This window comes from Carettochelys insculpta, chromosome 12, assembly GCF_033958435.1.
Source record: "Carettochelys insculpta isolate YL-2023 chromosome 12, ASM3395843v1, whole genome shotgun sequence".
NCBI lineage: Eukaryota > Metazoa > Chordata > Testudines > Carettochelyidae > Carettochelys > Carettochelys insculpta.
The window spans coordinates 25,095,110-25,121,985 of NC_134148.1; the positions used below are offsets into that span (position 1 = coordinate 25,095,110).

The 26,876-nt window shown below is 40.9% G+C and overlaps 1 protein-coding gene across 1 annotated transcript in view; it reads right to left on the reverse strand.

The window, feature by feature from the left end:
- Positions 1-9,934: 9,934 nt before the first annotated feature.
- Positions 9,935-26,876, reverse strand: part of CEP152 (centrosomal protein 152) — a 47,500-nt gene continuing 30,558 nt past the window's right edge. The window contains 9 exon segments of the mRNA XM_075006837.1: positions 9,935-11,279; positions 11,544-11,647; positions 14,449-14,605; positions 15,434-15,540; positions 15,636-15,726; positions 18,152-18,334; positions 20,335-20,503; positions 23,678-24,328; positions 26,530-26,661. Coding sequence (XP_074862938.1) covers positions 10,216-11,279; positions 11,544-11,647; positions 14,449-14,605; positions 15,434-15,540; positions 15,636-15,726; positions 18,152-18,334; positions 20,335-20,503; positions 23,678-24,328; positions 26,530-26,661 — 2,658 coding nt within the window. The 3' untranslated portion in view covers positions 9,935-10,215.

The following is a 26,876-nucleotide window of genomic DNA, read 5'->3' on the forward strand; positions in this document are numbered from 1 at the left end:
TTCTCCACTTGTGGGACACATACCGTTAGGATATGCGCACTGGAGCCATATTTGGCTCTTTGAACAACAGAATGCTCGGAGCCATGAGAGCACTCAACACTGCTCTGCACGTGTCCCTCCCTAGCGCTAGGAGGGAGAAGCGCATGGCAGCAGCGGTGGTGGCAGCAGCGATGGTGAGTTGCCAGCATTGGATTACAGTGTGGGTGGGTGCCTGGCTCTGAAGAAGGGGGGATTGGGTTAAAGTGGGGAGCTGGCAGTACCTGGCTCTGAATTATTATGCTTGTTATCTAAAATAAGTGATAAAATTGCTATTTGTACGATTTTAGTTTAGTATTTATAATTTCAACTGAAAGGGTTTAAATGGACCACTTCCTTGTGAAAACAAAGGATAAAACTGCAGATTTGGAAGAAGGTAGTACACAGGAAACCGCATCCGAAACAGTGATTTAATTGTGGCCCTCAGCAGTTAGAAATCTAGGTTTGAACATTTGATTTCATCCAAACAAGCTCAAATTTCACATTAATTATAATTTTTCTTGTAATTTCATTGATCACTATTCATTGATGTTTGCATATATTTATACGAATAAACAATTAGACTAACTTTATGGTCATCTAATTTTTTTTAAGATATCCTCTTTACACAATCATAAATATGATGGCAAGTTTATAGCTTATAGGCAATTTCTTCCAACCAACCAGTTACAAGTAAGTTGTTTAAACAAATGTGTTGCAATGGTAAAAAAAATGAAAAAATAAAAAAAAATTGTGTGTCTGAAAATTGTGTACTGGGGGATACTTCCCCCCCACCCCCTGAAAAGGGATACTTTATTAAAAAAAAAAAAAAAAAAAAAAAGGTTGACAGACACTGGACTAGCTAAATGAGATTCTGAAAACTTTATAAGTACTAAAATACCCGACTTGCTGACAGTCGAACGCGCCTATTCTAGAACCTTGGCTCCAATATTTTCATGTTTAAGTTCCTTAACAAAGAAAGTGACACACCCACATATAAACCAACCAAAGGAATCCTTTGCTGCAGTATCCATCGGAAAGAGACCATAAATCTGACAGGGCATGAATTTTGTCAAGGTTAGCATCACAAGATTAAGTAACCCTAGTTGTAATTTCCATTTAGCCTGATTTGGTTGCTTTGTTACGCAAGTGTAAACATTTTTTCTGTGAGCAGGACTCTGTCTATATTGTGGTAAAATTCATTTGATTTATTGGAGGGGTCTCATGCTTAATTTACCTTATGGCCAATGCCAGTTTTCAAATCTTCCCAAGGGACCCACGGGCAGAGCATCTGGCAGGGCTCAGGTCCGGGGGAGGTGTCTCCCTGCATTCCTCCTCTAGCACATCTCTCAGTCCCACCTGCCAGCCTGCAAGTCACCCCCAGGCGACAACATCTCCCGACCCCCGAGGATCCTGGTGTCACCACCAGTAGTGCAGCAAAGCTAAAGCAGTTTATGGCTGCTAGCTCTGCCATGGCCAGTGCCTCCCTGTGGCCCAGGGGAGGTCTGTGCAGAGCGAACCTACCCATAAGATGGTTTGGCATAGTCATCCTGGCCACCATTGGCAGCGCTCCACCATTGTATGGATGGGATGGTCCCCTTTTCTCAGATTAGCCTGCAAAGACCTGGGCAGGCTAGGGCTGGAAGCAGTTGTTGGGGCCCCCAAACACTCACCATGGTGGCGGGAGCCAGAGGGAAGGGGCACTATGTGGCAGCTTGCTCTGTTCCACCACCATTTCCCAAGTCAGTCCGCACTGGGCCTGTGGTGCTCTTCTTCCCCCGGCTGCCATGAAATGGAGCAACCAGCCTGGCCTGGAAGATGGCAACAGCAGAGGCTGTTGTGTTGCTCCACTTCCTCACAGCTGCTGCCATCACAGTGAGTTTCGGCAGGATCCAAGCTCTGCTGCCACCCTGCACCAGTGCTCCAAGCATCTCCGAGGCTGCATCCCTCATGGAAGGGGACTTGAGAGAATGGGAGTGATGGGGAGGAGCGGACAGATCGAAGGCTAGATTTGGGGAAGGGTGCAGACACCACCAAGAGCTGCCGGGACTCAAGTGCCAGCAGCCGTGTGCAGGCTGGATTGTGGAACTGTTTGGGCCGCAGGTGGCCCCCAGGACATGAGTTTGAGACCCCTGGTTTATGGTTTCGATTAAGGCATATGATACAGGAAGTTTAGCCACACTTAATGGTCAACTCGCATTCCTCAGGACAGAGTTATTGCATCATGTTTGGCGCTAACTCCTGCACTCTGTTGAATTGCTGTGTCTGGACTGGGTTAAAAAGGGGGAGGTCTTCATTTATACATAAACACTGCAGCAGCTAGCACTGAAAATTGCTGCAAACTACACCAGCAAGTGTGCTAGTCTGCCCATCACATCTGCTAGTCTGCAGTTCAGGGGCTGGTTAGCTGCAAACCCTGAGCTGACCAGCACGTATGTTGTTAATCAAATTTAAGTCAGCAGTAGGCAGCAATTACAATCCTTGAGATCAGAGGCAAACTAAATACTACAGCTGGTGGATTCCTACAGCAGAGAACACACTGGACAGCCTTCTGACTTAGTTTATGCTATCTGAAAGCATGTTAACACCTAATGTCCCCAAGCAAGACTGGGGCACTACTGCACTAGGCATGCTGTAAGAGAAGCCCCTGCCAGATCTGTGGTTACTTGGCATCTCCTAGGCTCAAAAGGATGAGTTAAGGAGAGATTTCCATCCTTCCCAACCTCCCCAGCTTTCACTGATTTCAAACAGCCCTTCAAACATGAAAAAAACTTAAATAACTTTTTAAGTTCTCAAACCCAGAAATACTAACATGCAATTAAAAATCAAAAAGGAGCACCTGGGTTTGCCTGCCCCTTCCAGCAGCAGCAGCAGGACAAGCAGCAAAGGAAGAACAACGGAAGAAGCATTTTTATATACAGGTTGTACCTCCCTGGTCCGGAATGGTTGGGTCCTGACTCGCCCTGAACAAGAGAATTAGCTGGACAAGGGGAGGGCCCCTGCCACCAGCCCCCAACCCCTGGGGGCGCTGCTGCAACCCCAGTCCCGTTCTCTCACAGGGCTGCTGGGGGACTCCAGCCCCAGCCCCCTGCTCCCCTTCTGCTGCTGTGGGGCTGCTACAGGGCTCTGGCCTTGGTACCATGCTGCCCCCCAGATGCGCTGCCAAGATTGTTGCCCACATTTGGGTTCCCAGGCTCTCTGGTCCATGAATATTATGGTCCCGCTGGACCACAGATGTTGCCAGACCAGAGAGTGCACATTTAAGGAGGTGTAACCAGTAGTAAGTAAGTAACGTCAGGCTATGTGGCAACAATAAAGTTAGATTTTTCCTCTTCATCACAGATTTTTTTCATTAAACCCTGTGTGTCAGCAATTGGATGTTTTGAGGAAACTGGATCATTGAACATAAATAAGTGTTTAGATTTCTCTTACAGATGTTCTCTTCTGGGCAATGCTTACAAAGTCACCTAGTACAGCAAGAACAACTGCAGGAGCATTTTCCAACTGTTTCCCCAACCTGTCATATAAATGGAATCAGAGGACACAAAGGCTTCGAGTGACTGCTAGGATGTTTGCTGTCCACAGTCTGGCTCTTCTGAAACTGCAGAAAGAAATGAGAGTTTCAGTGGCCTTGGCTAACACTGGGAAATTTTCGCAAAAATTTCCTATTGGTGCTACCACCAGTTTACTTCTATCTGGCGGTAGCAGCAGTGAGCATGTTAACGTAAACAAAGGGCTGGCATCTGGCTGTGTTTTAAGCACCATGTTGTGTGGAGCTACTTTCAGCTTTTTAAGCACAGTGTCAGTTAACAAGTGCCAGAAGCTCCTGTTTCCATCCCCATTCCTTCTTGCTGCCAGCAGTAGAGCTGAACTGGTTCTAGCAATGGTGGTTATTTAGTATTAAGACTGAATATAAACATGCTCCAATACAAACTGTGTGAGGTAATAGTGACCTAACAGTCAACAGCTGAAGGCTTCAGGGAGGAGCGTAGAATTTGCTAAATCTACAGACATAAATGGAAAACCATCTGCCAGGTTGTTACATACAGCCATCAGGAAGAAAGGGTTCTCTTTTCCATTGAAATTGGATATTTAAAAAAAAATCCTAAGTAATTTGGATTGTGCTTTTTATTTTACTACTTTGGATTTTTAAGGATCTCTTTTCCTTCCCTCCTCTGTTTCCTGAGAGGAGTTTCACCAAAATATGCTGTGAGCTTTCATACCTCAATCAAACAAGGCAAGAGTGCTGAACCTTTAGCAAAGATTGGACTAAAACTAGCAATAACAAATCATAGCATATTTTCATATCTCGTATTAGACATTGTTTTCCTTCTTAACTGTTTACTTCTCAATGTCTCGTGATGTTAAACTTACATGTAAGCTAGTCAATCAGGGCATACACCACCAATATTTCTAAATAAAATGAGTTTGTTTATATAAAGGCACAAACCTGTCTTCCCCCTTTATAGGTCATCTTAAAAAGAAAAAACAGGATTCACATCCTCACATGCCTGCGACCCAAGAATAAGAGAACAAATATGGTAAAAAAACCAGGACAACAAGCATTCCTATACAACCTATGGATCTCAGAATACAGTCCCAGGAATGCAAGGAAACCTGGGCCAAAGATTTGTTCATAACATGCCAGATGTTTATGAGGACTATGATGCATACTTTTTTTTACTGTATGTTACATCATCAGTGACTTATGAAAGATGCAAACCTGGAGAGGTATAAAATAACTGCAGAAGCAGACCTAGATATCCTCAATATTCTCATATAAACTCTTAGTCATGTCTCACTTTGCCTGCTGGATGGGACCGTGTTTAGTGTAAGATTAGGCTCCTCTATTAAATTAGGTTTCTACAGATTTTGGTTGTGCTATTTGAGCCAACAGACTGTTAACATTAATGATTGCACCATATGTAGTATACAGCACAGAAACATCTCTCTAGGATTTATCTCCTGATTTTGGCCTTTTCAATATGTGCACATAGTCTTACCTTTATTTATTAATTATGGTTAAAACAGCACAAATGTGACAGCAGTTTTTAGGTAGATGGCTGTTCTGCAGGAAAGAACTCCAAGAAACTACGTCAATCAGTTTCACCCAATGGAAAGAATGGATTATGGAGAACAAAAATTAATTGAAGACATTTGTTCTTTACAGTGCATTAACTCGCCATCTTCTCAGGTCCCTGGAGATGAATTGCGTTTCACGAAACACATCCTACAGCAAAAACCACTAGAGGGGAGTAAAGTAACGTAAAATTAAACTACTTCATCTCAATTCAGCTTTCCTGTACAAATTGCACAAGTTAGTTAATACCTATAGTAAAACCAGAATATTAAAGAATTGCATTTGCTTTACAATCAAAAGTTGATTAGATAGTTAAAATATTTGTCCCCTCTTACTAGGTTGCAGGAAGACAGAGAATACTTGTCATCTGGTCACAGCCAGAACAGCAAAGATGGTATTTAGCCAAAGTATTTAGCCAAAATATTTGGCAAAAGAGATACGCTTCTTTAATTTTTTTTAAGTGTTGACAAGATTGAAAGGGAGGCATGCTGAATGGGGCTATCAACAGCAAATGAAATGCTCTTATCTATAATCCCAGGCTCTCATACTGATCACTGTTCCAATGGCTCTCTGCTTCACTGTCCCAAATTTATACAAGCAGGAAGTGCAGGGAGGATTCATTAATAGTAAAGCTAAAAAGAGCTCTGCATGCAAGAAGCATTACCAGCACTAAAAATTAAGTCTCTACAGACACAAGTAGGGCTGGTGTTCTATGACTGTTTCATGTTACCATGATTTTTACAGTAACTCACCTACACCAGCAGTGATGAGGCAGATGGCATCAGGCCTCACTTCAGAACAGAAGATAGGGTATGACATAGCAAAAGAACTACTTCAAAATAAATTTCATTGAGAAGTCTGAGTAACCTTCACTGAACAAAGAAAAACAGAGGAGGATGCAAGTGTCAGTGGAATAAACATCAACAAAAGAAAGCTCACAAAGTCAAAGTGGGTTTCACAGCAGACTTTAAGAACAAGTGACAAAGAAGGGGGGAACTTAATAATGTATGTAGCAACAACCCCGTAGTTTCTGGAAAACATGCCCAGACAGCTTCTGAACCAAGTATGTAAATGTGAGTGAGAGCCCCTCAAGTTTGTATACTTAATTTAAAAGTCTTTCTTTGCAAGGTCTGGTATTAAAGACAGTTATGGTCTTAAAGACACTTATAATAAGAACTTTACTATAAGAAATACCTGGACAATCAACTGTTGTTCATGCAGCACATTTACCTGCATAGACAATTAGCTATTCAAGGCTGGTCAGTTTGTTACATGCATGGTGATATTTCTTGGAACAAAGGTCCCACAGACACAGTATAAAAGCAGCAAAGCACTCAAGAGTAAAAGGATGAATGCCCTACTGCAGTCTGCTATTAGATCGAAGGGCCTCAACCATGAATTTTTTGAATGCAGATGATGTTAAATAGTATTAAATGATAACAGTAACAGAACAGAAGAGAGCTATTGGCAGTTGTGGGAGAAACCTAGCATTTAACCAAGCAGCAGTCTGAGTAAGATGCTGCTGTCAAAGTCTCCACAGAATACACCAGAAGGAATAAATTCACATAACAATAAATGACGAGCTCTTGATTAAGACATATGTTCTTTCACCAGTATAACACTGAGTGGGAGAGAATACACGGTAAATTTATTTTGAATTTTTTTCTCTTGTGGCTGCATTACAAGCCCTCATACAACTGCACAAATCCAACCACAAATTGCAACACTAACCTTACCAGTCTCCTGGCGTCATTCACAGTTTACTTCTGGGAGCTGCTACTGTTGTTTAGGTCAGTTATTGCTTCATTCTGCCATCTTAATGTTAGAGGTGCAAAGGCCTAGGAATTACCATTCAGAAGGGAGCTGACAGTACTGAGGTTTGTTGTTGTTCCAGCCCTAACAAAGGCACTAATCCTTACTCACCAGGAAACCTGCTACTTTTCTGGGGGGCCACCTTCCCTTCAGTCTTCTGCAGTGAAGCCTCATTAGGTAGGCTTTAAAATCCCCTACCAGAGTAGCACTGACAAAGTCTAGAGCTGTCAGTTCAACAAATTATACCGTTAACATTCAGCAAGGATTTAGCTGGTTCTCCAGCTACACATTCAATATTACTGCATTGAAAGATTTTTGTAGCTGCCATGCATTAGTAGTTTTTTGTCTACCACTGTGATAATTTTATGGCCTATAAAATACTAAACAGGCCCAGGTTAATTGATCTCAGATTTAATCAATCGTATTTTTATCAAGCTGTGACAGAGAGGACTTGTTTCTTATCTCCCATGCAAGGGGTCAGCAATCTGAGGAAGAATGCTGAAATTTGACCTTTTGACCTCTATGTACATTGCAAGTGCTGGTGATACTTTTTAAACTCACTGATAGTCCTACTTACAACAACTTCATTATTAAATAAAGACGCAGAGCTTTACCTTTTAGGGTGTGGTTGGTAGAATCAGCTGGTCTTTTGTTAATCCACAGGCAGCATAGCTTTGAAAAGCTCCTGGCTGCATGGGGAAGATGGCGTGGGACTGAGCTCCTGCCTCGCATGCTTATGAAAATCAGCTTACTTGCCACTGTTGGCACCTGTGCTGATGGGCGACAGGGAGGTGGGGGATGCTGAGTCCTGTCCCATACATACATAAAAATACCTTCTATTCAGTAGTGGAGAAAGGCAGGGCATAAAAGGAAAAAAAAATCACTCTCAAGACAAAGTCAATTTGTTCAAGAGCTTACCTGATTTCCTGAACATTAGCGATCTGTTTTAGCCAGCCATAGACTGCTGGAAAGGACTTGTTGCAAGAAGGTTCTCTGTACTCAGTGTAGCTCCTCTTTTAATCCAGCATTTGACTGAATTTTATTAGATGTTCAGACTTCAGCTTGATTTGGATCATGTTGATTACTTCAGTTTGAACTGGATTCACTGGGCCTTCAAATGACTTCAGGCAATTTTAAAAAAAACTACAACAAAACTAAAATGTAAGTTGTGCATCATATATCTAAGTCTGGTAACTATATTAATAAAGCGTAAAGGAATATGCTATAGATCCTGAGAACAGGATGAATGCAGAAGATCACCAACAAGCAATTATATAGGAAGATACAGCTCAAAGAGAACCTACTGTAGAAGGGTATAAAGGGAAGTTATAGCTATTTGGCCATATCTGCAGAATTAACGACAAACAAAATATCAAGACCCTAGTATTCAACATAATGGATGGTTCGAATAGACCCCACAGAGAATGGGTAGATTATACAGCATATTGGTGTGGAGCTAGTCTACAGAAACTCAGCTACTACACATTGGACAGGGAAAGATGGAAAGAAATAGTGAGGGAGGCATTGGACACCAAAGGGCACTGAGCCCATGGTGGTTGTTGCTGATGATGATGAAGAATACGCCATAGGAAGAGAGAAGTTTGGAAAGAGCATTCTTTTAAAGAAAGGTTTTTTTGGATCAGACTAGACCTACTAGGAAATTTAAATTTTTGAAAAAGTCTGGATTTGCAGTTTAAGTTTATTACTTCTGTAAAAATATGAGAAGGGCATTTGAACCTTCATAGATCAATCTTTTAAACTAGCTCTAAACTTTGAGAATTTTTTTATCAATAATGGAGAAGACTAATTTAGCTGTTTCGGACACAATAATTAGGCAGCTGAGCATGCAGTGTGTGAGAACTTGTATGCTCAATTTTTTTTGTCCTGGAGAAGAGTCGCATATTAACCTTTACAGATACAGGATTGTCTTCATGAAAATGTTAATTTTGGTATAATCTCATGTGTGAATTTAACCTGTTACAATGTCTGTGTGGGCACACATATTAGAATAAGTGTGCCAGTTTCCAGCTCAGTTTACTGGGAAAGATTTTAAGATAATGTGCCCTACACCTTCCAAAAAAGGAGGAAAAAAGCCACCTATGCAGGAGTAAGTGTTCAGATGGGAGGGTTATAGTGATATAAGTGGTAAAACTTTCCCCTGTACAGATGACAATAGTTATTTCTTCAGATAAAAGCTGAGAATCTGGCCATAGAGCTTAGCCACTATTTATGCTGGAAAAACTTTGAAGATCAGACACCTTGTGGACAACTAATTCACTGGAGAGTGGTCTGCAGCTATATTTATATTCTCCAATTATTGCAGACATTTACACAGAAAAAGGATTGCTACTTAGATGTTCATCTATGGCTGCTGTTTAAGCATTCCACAAGTGAATCCTTAGGTTATAACTGTACTATTAGTCACCACCACTCTGGACTTCATTAGAGAAATCAACAGCAGGAGCAAATGAAGCCAACAGCAAAATTCCTGTTTTCATATAAATAGCCCCAGAAACAAAAGCAAATGCAACCCGCAAACAAAAAATATGTTAGCAACAGAATTAGATAAAAAATGTGTGCATTTCAGAGAAACACAAACAGGTCTTCAATAAAAGTTATGAAAGCATCATGAGGAACATTACTAAATCTTTAGTGCAAAGTAAGAGGATAGTCAATGCCATCCAGGAAGAGTTGTGAAACAAAGCTAAGATCTTTCTTCCATTCAGAAACGCACCAGCTTCTCACTGGACATACGTTCAGAGAAAACGCATGTTTAGAGCTGGATTCTGAGTATAACAGACTGATGATCATTTCCTAAAGACATATGTGAATATTTAGGATTACAACTTAAATATACTGACACACATGGATGAAATGCCTGAGCATTCGAAATATAGTGTGAGAAACATTTCTTCTGCACCCTAAATGTTTATGCCAAATGTAAAAGGGGCCACAAATAAAAATAATTTTATTTATATATAAATAGAATGTAGAATTGCACTGCAAATTCATCATAAAGCACAAAAATAGATTAACAAACACACACGCGTGCACACACACACACAAACACTTACATAAAATACTATACACAACTGCAAAAGCCAGACAACAAAGGTAAACAAAACCCTACTTCAGCATTTCAAGTAATTTTATATGATTTGTTTGTTCTCATGTAACAGTCTCAAGTCACATAACATTCAGAGATGGCAAAATAGATTAAACCCAGAAGTTTCTAGATCAACAGGTTTTCCATACATCCCGAGTCTGCATTTTTAGTTCCTAAGCTAATGTTTGAAGAATGATTCATGTTAATCCAAGTTAGGAAGTGGGCTATCAAAGCCACTATCTTGCTGAAAAGATTTGGCATCCAGTATCCGTTTCCTTGAATGTTGGTTGTAGTCTTTTCCTATATTTGAACATGTTGCTGAAGTGCACTGTTGAGAGATCTCAGAATTTGATTTCTCAGAGTTCTTGTATGCAGTATGCCCTGTGTTTCTGTTCAGTTGCTCACTATTGTAAAGCTTGGTTTTACTTTTTGCACCAAGAAGTTTGGTTTTGCTTGTAAATTGCTTACAGAATGTACCAGCATTTTCATCTGCATTAAGAAACAAGTTGGTTGTAGGAAACTGTTCATGGGCCATGTGTTGTGCATCTGCATTAGAACTCGCTCTTTGCACAGGATACAAGCAGGGCATGTCATCACTATCCAAATGTAGACTCCCACTAACTGAACTCCAGTCAGCAGAGCTTCCATCATCCCTTACTGGAGCTTCTTGAATATCAACCCCCTGAGTTTTCTCAGATGTTGCCTCCAAAGGCCCATTTGGCTGGTTACATTTATATTCAGTTAAGACTGGTCTTTGAGACTGCTTTTGAGGCTGGTTTTCAGACATTGTAGGAGCTGGCCCAGGACCTGAAAGGCCATTTTCAGAGCTAGGTGTAAGTGTGTTTCCAAACTTCACCTGAGGAAGGCACAAGGGTGCCTTCTGAAGTGTTGTAGTGCTAGCAGCATTTGTCAAACCCTTGTCTGTATTTGAGACATTTCCATTTCTGTGTCCCTCTCCTTCTTCAAAAGTACAAAATTCTGCTACAATGTCTCTTGGATTATCAGCTGGCTGTTTAGAAGTGCTTCTGCGACTGTGAATATTTGAAGTCTCTCTTTCATGAAGCCCATACTGTGTTTCAGGGTCTACTGCATCAAGCTGCTGTCTTAAGTTACAAGGTACGCGTCTCTGAACAATTTGATCATTGGCTTTTTTGGCAATACTTGTGCCACATGATTTGCTTTCCATGTGGGCTGTCCTAGTTTGATGAATGTGATTTCTTGTTGATTGTTCAGCTACAGTTGGCAGTTTGGAATTTAGTGGCAGGGCTAAGAGAGGGAGGGAAAAAATGATTAATTTAAGGAAACCATGTTGAAAAAAAGTCAGTTTATATGAAAAGAGTTGTCAATACTAGTTCTGTCAAGCAGATCACCATTTTCTATATCCACTGAAGGTATGACCTATGCACATGATAGCAAAGCAAAGGAAACAAAAAACATTTACTACCACTACCCATCTGCAGTATCACCACTAAGCGGATTAAAACCTATAAGCAGGGAAAGGAAGGGAACCAAGCAGTCCTTCCAACTTACCTAGGCTGGCATTTTTACTCTGGGGTGTGCTCCGAACAGGTGTTTCAAGCACTTTTGCCATTGTAGCAAGTTTGCTAGCAGCATTCATTATTTTCTTTTCAGCCCTGTTGAGAACCCGAGAATAAACAAAAACCAGTAAGAAAATTCTTACTAGTAAGCACAGGCCATATCACAGAAATACTAATCCTGGATTCTTGCCTTGCAATAAACCCTGTTGCCAACTCTGTCCACATATCTTCACTAGAGATACCATCACTGGACCTGACCACATCAGTCCCATGATCAGGGAGGGGCTCATCCTCCTGCACTTCCATTAATGTGATATATGCCAGCAATGCTCTTCTGTCATGGACATTGGACAAACTGGACAACCACTTTGCCAAAGAACGAATGAACACAAATCAGACACTGGCAGTTTCTACACATGCCACTTTCTCTAAAAGTGGCATGCTAATAAACAGCTCAAAATATGCTAATGATGTGCATATGTAAATTCCTGGCACCTCATTAGCATAAGGTTACGTGGTTTGGAGTCTGGAAGATAGTCTTCTGGACTCCAAAACCGTGTGTAGAAGCGCGGCCCCTGAGGGGGTCTTCCAGAAGGAAGTCCTCCTTCTGGAAGATTCCCCCCAGGGGCCACGCGTCTACGTGCCGTTTTGGAGTCTGGAAGATGGTCTTCCAGACTCCAAACCACGTGACCTTATGCTGATGAGGCACCAAGAATTTACATATGTGCCTCATTAGCAGCCATTAGGAATCTGAACAAACAAACTGGTAAGTGAGCATTTCAACTTGGCAGGACACACTACTGATGACTCAATGATGTGTGTTTTAAAACAAAGAGATTTAATACCAGATTACAAAGGGAGACATCTGACTTGGAATTCATTTTCAAGTTTGATACCTATCCTCATGGACTCAAAGATCTCAATGATCTTACACATTACAAGGACAATTTCCCCACCTTTGATATTGGCAGTGATGGCAGACATCCCACCTAGCTTAAAAGACAATTGCAGTGGGTTTTTTCCCCTCTGTTCGCCCTCACCTAGCTGATTCATCAGATTTTTTCCATCAGTTCATTTTTTTCTCAGTTATCAGTTAATTCTCCAGATCGGAAGAAGTGGGTCTGTCCCATGAAAGCTCATCACCTAATGAATAATATTGTTAGTCTTTAAGGTGCTACAGGACGGCTTTTTTTGTTCTGTGACGATAAAGACGAACACAGCTATGTCTAGATTGCAGGCCTAGATTGAAGGTCTTTTTACAGAAGTCTGCCACTCCAGGAGCCTTCTGCTGACATCCTGGTAATCCTTGCCCCACAAGGAAAAAGGGAAGTGCCAGCAGAGGGGGTTTTCCCGACACGTGGCCCATACAGATGGGCCAAACATCAGGAAAGCCTGTCCCAACAGAAGCATCAGCAGGAGATACACAAATACTTTATGCAATTTGCGTGTATTCTGCTGACAATTCTCAGCAATCTACACATAACCTGAGATTAGTAGCGTTTCTTAGGTCACTTTGCCAGAGTCACTGACAGCTCTTCTGTTATTAAATCTTACACACCTTCCTCTTCAGTGATTGGCCAGTTATTAAAAGACACCCATTAAAAAGGGATTAAAAAAAATGAGTAGATGCCCTATTTCACTCTATGCTCTAGAAAGGACTAAAATTTTGACCTCGCCCCGCCCCTCGCCCCAAGCTTCCATTATTGCAATAATGTTATAACTGGCTTTTTCTTCTTTTAACAATAGAAATCCAGCACTAGCTTACTCGGAGAGATTATATGGAACTGCTAGGACTATGGGCATGAAACGGCAAGAAAATGAAATCTGATTAGGATGATAGGTGTTTTCCCACACAGACTGTCAATCACTTTTATTTCTTAAAGCTTGTCTACCTCAACTGTCATTGAAACACTCCAGAAAAGAAATGTGTTAAAAATTGAAAACTACCCTGTCCCTTCAGTTAAGCCTGAGGAAAAAGTAACACTATCCAAGATCCCCTTAGACAAATTCTCCAGAAAAGCTAATGGAAGGTTAGTTTTGGGGGCAGGGGGGCAGGGAAAAAAAAATTAGAAAAATTTCTCCTTTTGTTTTTTGTTTAACTATTCCACAACCCTTTTTATACGTCAAGAAAGCAAGGAAAGGTACACGCTCATCCCCCCACTCCTTTTACAGGTTACATTTAAAGGCCAATTTTATTTTTTTCCAAAGATGCACAATGGCTGCAAAGTCACAACATACGGTTTTCTGCTCATTTGTTAACTTGACAGAACCTTTCTGGAGACTCAAGGGTTCTTGTTGATAAGGTACAGGTTGAACCTCTCTAATCCAGCACACTCTTGTCGTGCAACATCTGCAATGATTTTAGTCATCCGGATGATCATTTAACATGTGTGGCCAAGTTTCCTGTGGTCCCATAAAGTTTGTTTCCAGCCACCAATCCTAGCTCAGTGTTCTGTGCTGTTATGTAGCTCTAATTTACCTCTACATGTCTTCTAAGAACCTAGTAAGCGGCAGAAATATTGGTAAGGCTGCTAGATAACATTGACTTCTGGTGGTCTGGCAAATTTACTTATTTGGCATTGGTCAGGTCCCAACGGTGCCAGACTAGAGAGATTCAATCTGGATTAAGAAAGGCTGCTCAGCTAGTCTTAAACACAACATTTCCTGCAGGGGAAAAGAGGATACCAGGTGACCTGAAGGACCCATACCGGAGTGCGCATTCGACAGAGTTCACAAACAGTCCCAGCAGGAATAACGGGCCACCACAGCCTCAGAGTAAAACAATGCACAATCAACTAGGAATTTAAGATATGTCTCTTTATAATCTTGTATAATTCTATTTTCCTTCTAGTATATGCGCTATACAATAATTCTGAATGTGTATGTTTGGGACTCACCCCTCCTGTTTCCCATCATCGCTGAGAAGTTGCTGAAGACAAATTAAGTAGTATTTGCGCATTTTCCGGGCAGTCTCTTGTCGTTCCCGTAAAACCTCAGCTTTAATAATTTCAGCTGCTCTCTCTTTACTTTCATGGATATAACGAAGCATATCACCTACACAAATATATATATTATTAGCATGGAGTCTCAGAAGGAAATAGGATTTGAGACAACTTGGCCAAGAGAAAGAGCGATCAAGGGTAGGAGTGCTGCAATCACAGTATGGTTGGTATTCAATAGTAACTACTAGAGTCAAATAAGGAATGGCATTTGATCTAGTCCTTTCTAGCCAAAAAGAGAGTGGCTAAGACACAGGGCCTGGAATGTGGCGATATAAAGCAAGGGACAAGAAGTCCCTGAGGACAAATTCTTAGGTGGGGAATGTTGTCATTTGCTGAAAATTATAGTGCAGAAGAAACAGAGCCCAGATAGTCAACACAAAGCAGCGCTTGGTATTCATGGTAACAGCTTAAAACAAGTTATATGGGGCTATATTCTGGCAGCCTCCCTCATGCTGAGTAGTATGTTTCTATAAGACTACCTTCTTTGATACATAACATACTACAGCGTACGCAAGACTGCCAGAATCAGGCCTATACAAGATACAGTGAGCTTCTTACAGGATTAGAAGATAATTCAACTTCTCACACTGTCTATCAAGAAAACTAACAACTACATAATGTGTAGTGAGCACATAATGTGTAATCGTAAGACATTTGGTACAAGGAGAGAACACAGATGTCTTTCATACATTATATGTATATTTGGATGAAGTATAAGGTGAAAAGGAGCAAATAACCCCAACAAAATTTTACAGAAGACAGCAAATTTCACTCTTTGGCAGACAGTCAGAAATCTGACACTGGTTTGTAGCCTTGCACGAACTGGCTGATAAGAGTGTGATTTACAATTGTGTGCGTCAGCTTACTTATTAGCACTTACCCTTTATTTTGCCAACAGCTTTAATATACTGTGTACGCATTTCTTCTAAGCCTTTTACACCATCACAGGAGGTACAAGGCTTTGAAATAGCCCCCTCTGATAATGACCTGGACAATGACACAAAATATGCAGTACTTTATAACTACAAGACAGGTAGGATGAGGTCTATGGAAGTCATTTTGTTCAGGCTTTTTAAAAATACCTTGGTGGAACGTTGCATGCTTTCAGATCTTTGAGTTTCATCTTCATCTCACAGTTTTCTTCCATTAGAGCCTCTAGGACTCTCTCATTTTCTAGAAAAACCAAGATCTAGACAGTTAAATTGACCTGCATGTTTTAAATTCATTTAAACATCTTCAGAGTTTATAAAAAATTACTGCTGCTGTGCTAAGCAATGTTCCCTCTTGTCTTTTTCATTCATGTGCAGATTTTTCCTATCCTTGTGCAAAATAAATATTTTTATTTGCACTAAGGCATGTGTGAATGTGCACCACCAGAAGAAACAAAACCTAGCTGTAGGCACTCTGCTAATCAGCTGGGCAGCATCTGAATCTCTAAGTGACCCCACAAGCACGCAGACTACAGGGAACACTAGAGCTAAGAGGTCACTGTTTCAAAGGCAGCTACAACATGCCACGCCATCACCATGACATAGTTAGAACTGACTAGACCACGGGTCGTTTGAAGTCTGAAGGAAAAACAGTATAATAGATTCAGTGGTGGTGTAAACAGGTTTTTGTGAATAATTTTTACTCTTTGCTACAGTCAGAAGTGCATAGATGTTAGAAGGAAAAAGCAGGGGAGGAAGAATGGGTACTTATGGTGCAGCAGTTGAGATTTCTTTGAGATGGACTAAAGAGAACATTTTATACTTCAACACATGCATCATGGTGATTTTAACATCCATCAACTAATACTCCAAAGGAAGATGGGACTCACTATGTATGTATAATTCAATATTTCAATGGCCCAGGTTCATAAAGTCTACAGGGGCACAAGCTATATCCACAGGAACCATGGGCTCTCTGTGAGCTTGGTTGCAGTGAGTGGACATGCTTCTTACGATAAGTGATAGAGGTGATTGCCCTGCTGGGGCAGACAAACCTGAGTATAAACATTCAAAGAGAGAAAGCAACTAAGCATGCTTTTTTACAAAAAGGTGTTTAATTGACAATTGTGACGATGTCAGGTGAAGCATATTGAAAAATGTTATTTATCTTACTGTAACTGGGGTTTAGAGATGCTTTTGTCCATAGGGATTCCACTAGAGATTTGGGTCTGAGCCTGGATCTCTTAGCTAGCAGCATCCACAGAGACAGTATTTGTAGCTTGTACAATCTCAAGTCCCCTACACAACGATGGTATAAAGGAGGGTAGAGAAGTTCTATCTAGATCATAACTGTAATACAATGGGGCCCAGCTCAGCATCTGATCTAGAATCTCCCACAATAAAGTAATATATTTTGAGTTTCATCTTTATTTCAGCTTTCTTCCATGAAAACCTCTAGAACTCTCTCATGGGTTCATCTTTGTTACCCCAGGCTCTGGTACCAGTATACACAGATACAGAGACACAGCAAGCAGAGGGGACTCTCATTTCAGAATAATAATAGGATCTGCCGGAGATGCAAAAGTAACCTTGAAGAACATAGTAAGCAATAGCAATATTGATGCACTGTAACTCATTGTATCAATGGAGGAGTCCCAACTCAAGTCTTATGAGGATGAGGCAGTAGAACCTGTAGTATAGGATACCAAAGCCAATGGTTGTAAGAAAGCAGTGTCTCTCACCAAAGAAAAGTACACAGCAGAAAAACATGAACCTACAGTCTTTGAAGTCTCATGTGTTGATGTAATTTTCAAAAGCAGTGGTTTAGGTAAACCAAAGGGGAAATGACTTTTGGAGATTGTAGATGATCCACGCTCCCTCCAGAGAGTTTTTGCTCCTTCCTACCTTTGGTATCACAAGCTGTTTACATGCCCTTTGTAAGAGAATCACAAATGGCACATTTGTAGGGGAAAGAGACACTCCTAAAAAAGCAGGGAAGATTGTAAAGCCTGTTCTCTGCCTCTGGGACCAACTCCTCAGAAACAAGGTAAGCTTCTACAAAGAAAGAGAGGGGAAAAAAGTTGGGAGATTTACCCCTCTCTTTATTATTAAAGTCACTGGCTCTTTGAAGTGTATTTAAGTGCACACTTATCCTATTATCTAATATATGCATTCAAATGATATACAGACTACCCAAAAAGGAGAAAAGGGATGTCCAGCTCGCTGTCACAGGCTGCAAAAGGGAACTGAGTGGTAACTGGGATTGATCAGCTCTTTATACCCTGCAGAGCCCATGTGCAGCCCCGTGGGACATCACTGGCAAAAGACTACAGGCCCATGCGCACAGGGCATACATGTTTATAGTGGGATCCACATGGGCAAGTGCCTGAAGAACATCCATTGTCAGTTAATTTTCCTAGCAGACCCATTCAGAAACCACAGAATCAATCAAAATGCTGACGTGCTAGTGCTGAGGATATACAGATTTAGAAAAAAGTTCTGTGATGAATGATTACTATTAGAAATGAATTTATTAGGGCTGAGAGTTATTTAGAGATGTACCATTAACAGCAACTGTACTCCATAGCTTAAAAATGAAGGACAGATTCACATAACTAGGTGGAAATGAAACCATTCAAAACTCAATTCAGGTGAATAGAGATACTAACCTCTCATTTGCTCTGCTGCTTTAGCTTTTTGTTCCCTTACTGCAAGCTGGAGGTGCCTGCAGGCTTTCTCTAGCTTTCTTTTTAGATCTTGGCATTCTTTCTCCTTTGTTTCAAGCTGTTGGCAACAGTGGTCACAACGAAATTCTTCATGAGACCAGAGATTCCTTTTCTTACATTTTTGATCTGCAATAGTAATTATTACAAGTTATACATCAGCCACAGAATCAAGAGAACCAAAATCAAGCATATTATTTCTAGAAATTTTAATTCGATATTTCTTTACACACAAGAAAGGTGTGCACTATAACTAGAAGCCTCAAGAGGCTGCAGAGACAGTCCAAATGCACTATTTTTTACAGGGTCTGTACATTTTACATCTTCTTGTACACTGCAATCACAATGTACCCCAACCCAGCAGTGTCATGACTGTAGAGCGTTCCCACTGATGCAGTCAGTGGGGTGGATTTGGGGACTGCATATTTTAAAATAAATTTTAGCAAAGGCTCTAGGAATCATCTAAGGAAGGCACTCCCAGCTGGAAAGGATCATATGCAAGCTGAGCCCAGTTAAGCTAAGAAACTTTAAGACAGGCTGGGCTACTTCCCAGGGAGAAAAAAGGGCTGCTATCTACTGCCAGGACAAGGAGCTCCAGCAGCACTACACTGGTTATACTATTTTGTGTTTAATAGATGGTTTGTTATTTTGGTGGTGAAGGATTTAAGCCGCGGTATGGGCATAGGGCCAGAGACTCTCATGGGCTTTGTTGCTTTATGCTCTTTTGGTATCATAAGAGCTCTAAAAGCAAACATGAAACCCCGGAGAGGACTTTGTGCATAATCTGGGGACCTCTTGTGATGTTTCTCTCCAGCTGCACAGGTCCTGACCTTGCCACACTGAGAGTGAGCTACAATATTTTGGTTCAACCTTAAATACTATAAAGTAAGAATAGTCTATAGCACTAATTCCATTCTCCTACCCCCTCCACCCCCACCCCCCAAAAAAAAATTAATGGCACAAATCAGGATGTAACCAGCATAACAAAATATATTTAAGAACATGGAAGTCCTTGACTCATCCTGTGCCATGGAGGAATGCTATAGTTGGATCTCCAAAGCATTTAGTTTTGCACTCCCAATACCTGAGATAGGAGAGAATGCTTCAATAGGAGAGACTGAGGGGGTCCATAGCCTACATTAAATAGAAATTCGGTTTTGGCCCACACTAGCCTAAGCACAGAGGAGCCTGGAAAATTCAGTAAGGTTGTTATGTGTGAGCAAGTTAGGGATAAATTGGAGACAATAAGATGAGAAAATTACAGTTAGCAAGGACATGACACAAGATTATTCTGTAGCTATATTCTGCTCATAACTGGTGTTAGCAAGATTTTAATAAATGTCTTTTAAAAACTGTGACTTTTTTATTAAAATGATATCTACACTGACAGTATGGGAAGGATGTTGCTGTAGATGTTAATTGAAATTATGTGTAATGTAAAGAATAAACATGGAGGACTGAAAATGTTATTATGGTAATTATTAGGATTAAATGTTAATTAGAATTATAATAATTTACAAAAGGAACAGCTATTGAAATTGAGGAAAGAGCCAATTAAACATTAAGTACTAGGATCCATGTTTAACAAAACATTTCTCTTTTTAATAATGTTTGATTTGACCAAAACTTGTACTAGAGCGTCACTGCTAAATTAATTGTCTGTAACCAAAACTTGAGTCCTGAACCTGAAAACTAAGTTAGGTTTTACTGTACCCTAAATCCCAGGTGAGTACCCTAACCACTGGAAGCTACTCCTACTCCTGATGCCCCTCCCCTAGTTTCTTGCTAAAATGTTACGTGTTCTATCTGCTTGGCCCCTCCTATTGGCTACTTTAGGCAAGGAGCTACGTAGTATGCTGGCTTTTGTGAATCTCATTCTGGGGTGCCTACCTCCACCACACACAATTGTACAATGAGCCTCAGTGTCTCACCCAGGCTTTGTAGATCTCAGTGATTTTTGAGAAGCCAAAAAACACAGGCATGGTGACACTCGCTCTTATGACACCTATGTTCCTTTGTGAACCCAGCTGAAATTGACATTACTGAAGACTGACATTAGCTAAAACTACATTTCATATGCCACACAATGAAATTTTTAAGAGTTCACTGAAAAGCCAAACCAAGCACACCATCATCCGTTTCAGTGTCCGCCAAAGGTGGCTGCCTTCTTAATATTCTTTGTATTTCTACTTGGTGTCCAACATCATACAGAGGTGGTCTTGCCTGGTCCCCAGTTTCTCCTTCATTATTTTGCATGCAAGAGTGCTCTGTTTCTTTGAAGACCAGTTCTTCATTTTTCTGTAACTGAAACCCAATATTAGGAATACTTGGTAAGTAGCACAAATCATAATGTTCATGGACACTTTGAAATAGTCTGGATGGCAAATACAAATGGATCATCCCACAGTGCCTCCATTAGCTTTGAAAAATTTTATTCTAGAGATGTATCAAGATGGGAAAACCTTTACTGTAGTTCTAAAACTGCTCATTCAAGGCCAGAGAAAGGATAACCTACTGCCATTTTACCAAAGTGTTCTCTTAATCATATATGCAGTTTTATTAGTACTTTATTGTCTTGATGGTACTTTTGGTAAGCTTTTATTAGCTTCTAAATAAGGCAGAAATAAGCAGAGTCTAAAACAACCTGAAATAATTCAAAAAATATAGCCAGTGGAAGAGAACTGGATCTTATTTATAAAGTTCCTGCTTCAACAGGCATAGTGGAAGGGCAGAAAAGATTTCACTTTGTTTGCAGTTGTGGCAAATGTAATACAAGAAATTAAAGAACCCTAAGGAACTTATTTGATAGTTAAGTGTCTCAAATAATCAGTAGTTCAGAAGTTTAATTAAATTAATAACGTAGATGTATTTATTTATTTTGCACCAAGGGCTTTCACTAAGGCTTTTTCCTCTCAAAGCTTGTCAACATGGCCCTGCAGTAGACATAAGGGTGCAGCATCCACTCGACTGTTGCACTATGACTGCCCCCTATAACCCGTGCTAGCTTGAACTCAAAAGGTACTTGGTGCTTGGGAACATAATCTCGTTTGAAATTACTCGTTGTGTAGACCAGAGATACCAGGACTAAGATTCTGTGCTTTCTCAGCGAGATCATCAGAAAAATAAATTTACAAATTGTTCATGTGGTTGAGAATGCGGTGAGCTTAAAACAGACTTTGGTTACTCCACCACATACTAGCAGAAGCCTTATTACAACTAGTGTCTTACTCTCAATCCCTTTCTGGAAAGGATAAGATAAATGGCAAGACACTGTGTTTTTAGATGCTTACATTCTGCCTATTCCCCCTGAGAGTAGAGGGTAGAGGTTTTTCAGGGCCAGACAAGAATTTTTACTATCCTAGTAAAGTAAAGAAAGACTATTTTAAATCCGTGACAGTATATTTTCAACAGTTTTTCAAGCCTGTAGCAGATTCTCTGTGTGACTGATGTAAAATTGCCTTCTCTAATTTTTTAGAGTCAGAGAGAAGCAGAATGGGATATGTATTCACTGTCTGAAAGTCTCAACAAAGTAAACAGAAGTTGCTGTGTTACACAGGTGCCATTACTGCAAACGAGATTGGGAGGATTCGTTCCCATAGCCCACCCAATCAAAATAAAAAAAGTACAAGAACTACTGGCTAATCAGCCTGGTCGATGGCTTTGGTAATAGTCATGCTGGGTATCCAAGACTGCATTCCAGGATAAACTTCTTAATGAAACATTGCAAACAGCACAAACATGACAAACCAGGCCCCTTAGCAATGGCATGTTCAAACTAATAGTGTTGAATATCTCTATCGTCAAATAGATGGAATTCAGTGAAATCGAGATGACAACCTGGTTTTGTGGAAGAATTAGATATTGGATCCAATCCTATTTGTAGTAATTTTGCACCAGTATTACTCCCCTGACTTCAGTGGAATTACTCCAGATTTACAATGATGTGGCACCAGAATCTAGACAAGGTGCCGTTGTATGTGTGAACGCAGTGTTATCTGGCCAGTAAATCTTCTGATTGAAAGTTGGATCCAGCTGCAGTTATTTACTTTTTATTTTCCTTGTATTATGTTGCAATCATCTCACTTAAGCCTGAGAGTATGTCATAGAGGTCAAAGATTTCATAACTTTCTGCGACTTGTGGGTGGGTGGGAGAGGGTGCTCTCTGTCGCAAAGCATTCAAAATTTAGTCAGGAGTATAAAGTACAGGTCACAGACAGGACACAAGCTGTGAATTTTCGTTTCCTACCTATGACCTGTCCATTACTTTTACTAAACATACCCATGATTATAATGTTGACTTACCCATACTATAAGTTAAAACAGAAGAACAAGCATTTTGCTTTGAGTTTTGAACTATTTTGGGTGACACCAAGAGCACATGCTTCCAATACACTGTCTATATACAGCTAATTTAGGTGGCAGCTTTTGGGGTTCATTCTCTTGAACTTCTATTTAAAAAAATTACACAAAACCTATTTCAGCAGTTTATAGGCTATAATAAGAATTTGACAAACTGCAAAACATACAAACTGTTCTTAAAGGTGGTATTTGATCCTGTATAACACAATCTGTTTACCTTGGAAGACAAATTTTGGAATTTCTCCAGATAAATATTCTAAACACTCTTAAAATCTATGTATGAATTTGTTGAGTTAGGTCAGGCCAGTCTGAGCTTCTGCATAACACAAGTCAGAGAATTTCACCCAATTGCCTCTTATATTAAGATGAATAACTTGCATTTCACCAAAGTATATTTTCTAGAAGGGAGTCCAATCACGATATCAAAACACCAAGAGGTGGTGAATCCACCACTTCTATGGCAGTTGGCTAATCACATTCACTGTTAAAAACGTGTTTATTGCTAATTTGAATTTGTCTTAAAATGTCACCAAAATCAAACATGTAGTCAGGTTTATTCACTTAAGGGCTACGTCTACACTAGCCAAAAACTTCGAAATGGCCATGCAAATGGCCATTTCGAAGTTTACTAATGAAGCGCTGAAATACATATTCAGCGCCTCATTAGCATGCGGGTGGCTGTGGCACTTCAAAATTGACATGGCTTGTCCAGACAGGGCTCCTTTTCGAAAGGCCCCCAGCTACTTCGAAGTCCCCTTATTGTCATCTGCTCATAGGAATAAGGGGACTTCGAAGTAGCCAGGGGCCTTTCGAAAAGGAGCCCTGTCTGGACGAGCCGCGTCAATTTCAAAGTGCCGCGGCTGCCCGCATGCTAATGAGGCACTGAATATGTATTTCAGCGCTTCATTAGTAAGCTTCGAAATGGCCATTTGCATGGCCATTTCAAAGTTTTTGGCTAGTGTAGACATGGCCAAGAGGGGATCTTCCATCTCTCCTCTAAAGGTTTAGGAATAGATTACTTTTTTGATCCACATCATACATAATTTCTTGGGGAATGTGCAAAATCCTATCAGAGTTATCAGAGATGTCCTCTCTCAAGGGTGGCATAATTACCTCTCTCCATTCTTGCCTGGCTTTTTCTAGAATTGCGTGCATTGTGCTTCTATAAGCCTTCTGCAGGGAAGCCTTTAATTTTTCCTTGTATTGGTGGTTTAACTGAAGGGCACTAGTGGAACACTTATTCTGCCAAGTATGCTCATTATTTCCATTTTTGACTAGTTCATCATGGATTTCTCTTATCAGGAACTCAAGTTCAATTAGAATCATCTCCTCATGTTGGTGAACTTCCTCTTGGAGTCGCTTTGTTTCCTGAGCTGCCCATTCTCGCTGCTTTTGGTCCAGACACATCTTAAGTTCTGCTTCTTTCTGAATCATCAGTTCATTTTTCTGCTTCACGAGATCTTCCTTGGCTGTTGCAAGCACCTCCTTTATTTTATTTCTATGGTCATCTAAGAATGAACGGTAGTCTTGCTCATTTTGCTCCTGTAGCCGCATTATTTCTTCTTGCTTTTCTTTGTTCCACTGTGCACGAGCCTTTGCTAGCTCTGCCTTAACAATTGCAGGGATTTCTTCTTTCTTCAGCTCTAGTTCCCGTCTAAGAGAAAGGACCTTCTCCTCAAGCTCTTTGGTTCTGGCTCCAGATTTCTCTGTGTTCTCAAGTTGTTTCTTCCGCTTCTCTTCAGCTGATGAAAGAACCAGTGATAGCTAACGAATGCAAAATATATTTAAAAGCAGCCTGTCAGCAAACCGTTAAGGATTTTCATGTTAAGTATGTTTGGCTATAACAGCATAAACTTTAAAGAAACATCAACACTCTTTGAAAATATTTATGCACATTATACTGCATTGCTAAATATACCTATATTGTGCGTCTCCAGCCTAATCAGTGTGATTACCAGATTTACTGTATATTACACATCTTGTAGAAGTCTAAGGAAAACAAAAAACCCAACCTCCAGTTAAAATGAAACATTCATGGAGTTAGTCATTTTAGAAGGAACAATTACAAGTGTTCCTCCACTGCAGTCAGAAGAGTTTTGTAAGTCAGTCTAGATATCCTATTATGTCTTTCAGTAACAAACAATTTGGCTCTGACTTCCAGAAATTAGTTTCTTCTGCTTATTTCCACTAACAGAAAATGCCTACTCTCAGTTGTAAACAGAGTAATTTACTTCACTTGACCTCAGTTTAGCACACCACTTAAACAAAAGCTTTGTTGAATAAGGGCTCAACTTTTGCTAGAAAATTGAATTGTTTTGAATTACGTTTTTTTTCCCCTCCCAAATTTATGTATTACTAGGGCCATGTCTACACTAGCCCCAAACTTCGAAATGGCCACGCAAATGGCCATTTCGAAGTTTACTAATGAAGCGCTGAACTGCATATTCAGCGCTTCATTAGCATGCGGGCGGCAGCGGCACTTTGAAATTGACGTGCCTCGCCGTTGCGCAGCTCGTCTCGACGGGGCTCCTTTTCGAAAGGACCCTGCCTACTTCAAAGTCCCCTTATGGGAATTATTATTATGGGAATAAGGGGACTTTGAAGTAGGCGGGGTCCTTTCGAAAAGGAGCCCCGTCGGGACGAGCCGCGCGGCGGCAAGGCGCGTCAATTTCAAAGTGCCGCTGCCGCCCGCATGCTAATGAAGCGCTGAATATGCAGTTCAGCGCTTCATTAGTAAACTTCGAAATGGCCATTTGCGTGGCCATTTCGAAGTTTGGGGCTAGTGTAGACGTAGCCTAGAAGACTTACCCAGCATTGCTCAGGTCTTTAAACTACTTTGTTTTTGGGATAACAAAATGAAAATGTACACACCTTATTTAAATCTTTGCTCTGGAGTGGGACTAGGGATGAGGCATTCAATATTTATGCTGCCCGGGGGGAGAGGGGATTACGCCAGCCCTCTCTCACAACAGTTACGTGGAGCCAGGTGAGAAACACCTTTCCACGCCCACTGCAGCTCCAGCAAGAACAGCTGGGGGAGGGATGTATGTCTCCCAGATGAGGCAGGTACAGGTCTATCTGCCCCCTGTGCTCCCTAGTCAGAGTGAGGAATGCATCGAAGTGTGTATTTTCCACTCACTCCCAAACAAAGGAGAACAGCCAGCAATGCCCCCCCATAAGAATGGGGGCTGGGAAGCTTCAATCCCCTCCCCTTCCTAAAGGATGCCTGGGGGATGGGAGGCTCAGGGCCAGAGCAGTCTTGGAGTGATGTGTGGGGGGACACCCCCAGCCAGCTCCTTTCACCTGCTTAGTGATTTTGTCTCTTTTCTGTATGGTTTTATGCATCTCCATACAAACTGGGGGGAGGAGGAAAAGGAAAGCATCAACCTCCCTTTCCCCACCCAACATTCTCCCTAAATGATGCCTGGGGGTGCAGGGCTCAGGGTTTGGGTAACCCCATATGGGAGAGTAGGGGTAAGGGACACACCTCCAGCAAGCCCTGTGATTCTGTCTCTTTTCTGTATGATTTTATGACAGGCAACTCCATTCTGGGCACAGACAGACAGACTGACCGACCATCAGACAAACTCTCAACTATATGGTACATAATTGTCCCTTCCTCCAACTTCTGCCCTCTACTGGGTTGTAGCTGTCCTGGTCCCCATCTCTGGTCCCTCGCTGCTCCTTGAGGTCATTTTACAGTGTAACTGTCCCTGCTAGCAGAGCCCCTTCCTTTCTGTTTTATGAGAAGCAATTGCATTCCAGAAACATCCCATGGTTTGGTTGTGCCAAGACACTTTCCTTGCTTGAAATTAAGATGGAGGAAGGAGCATATCAAGTTTGCTGGTCTCCGTTCTTATCGTTTAGGAATTCTTGAACAGACACTCTCAAACTCTCAGATACATAGTGGATAAATAAATAATCAAGCTAGAGGGGCATACCACTTGCTAACTATGCTTTCCTACCTGTTTTGCTGAATTGATTTCATGTTCTTTCTCCCATTTCTCTCGTTCTGCCTTCAGATTTATTTTGTACTCTTCAAGATTTGTTAATTCTCGCAGCCACTTGGCATGAGCTTTGGTCAAAGCCATTTCTACCTTCAAAACAAGAATTGGAGAACGAAGAGGTAATTTTAACCATTAGAGTTAAAGTGTGGTTTCATTTTTAAAATACTGTAAAGCAGCATATCAACCCAAGACAAATTACATTTCTATTTGAATTCCTGGTGTTTACAAGAAGTAGAGTACCAAGTTACTGCATCTTTATGTTTCAAAATGGTGAATTCAAGTGCTAGTACTATATCCTGGGTTAC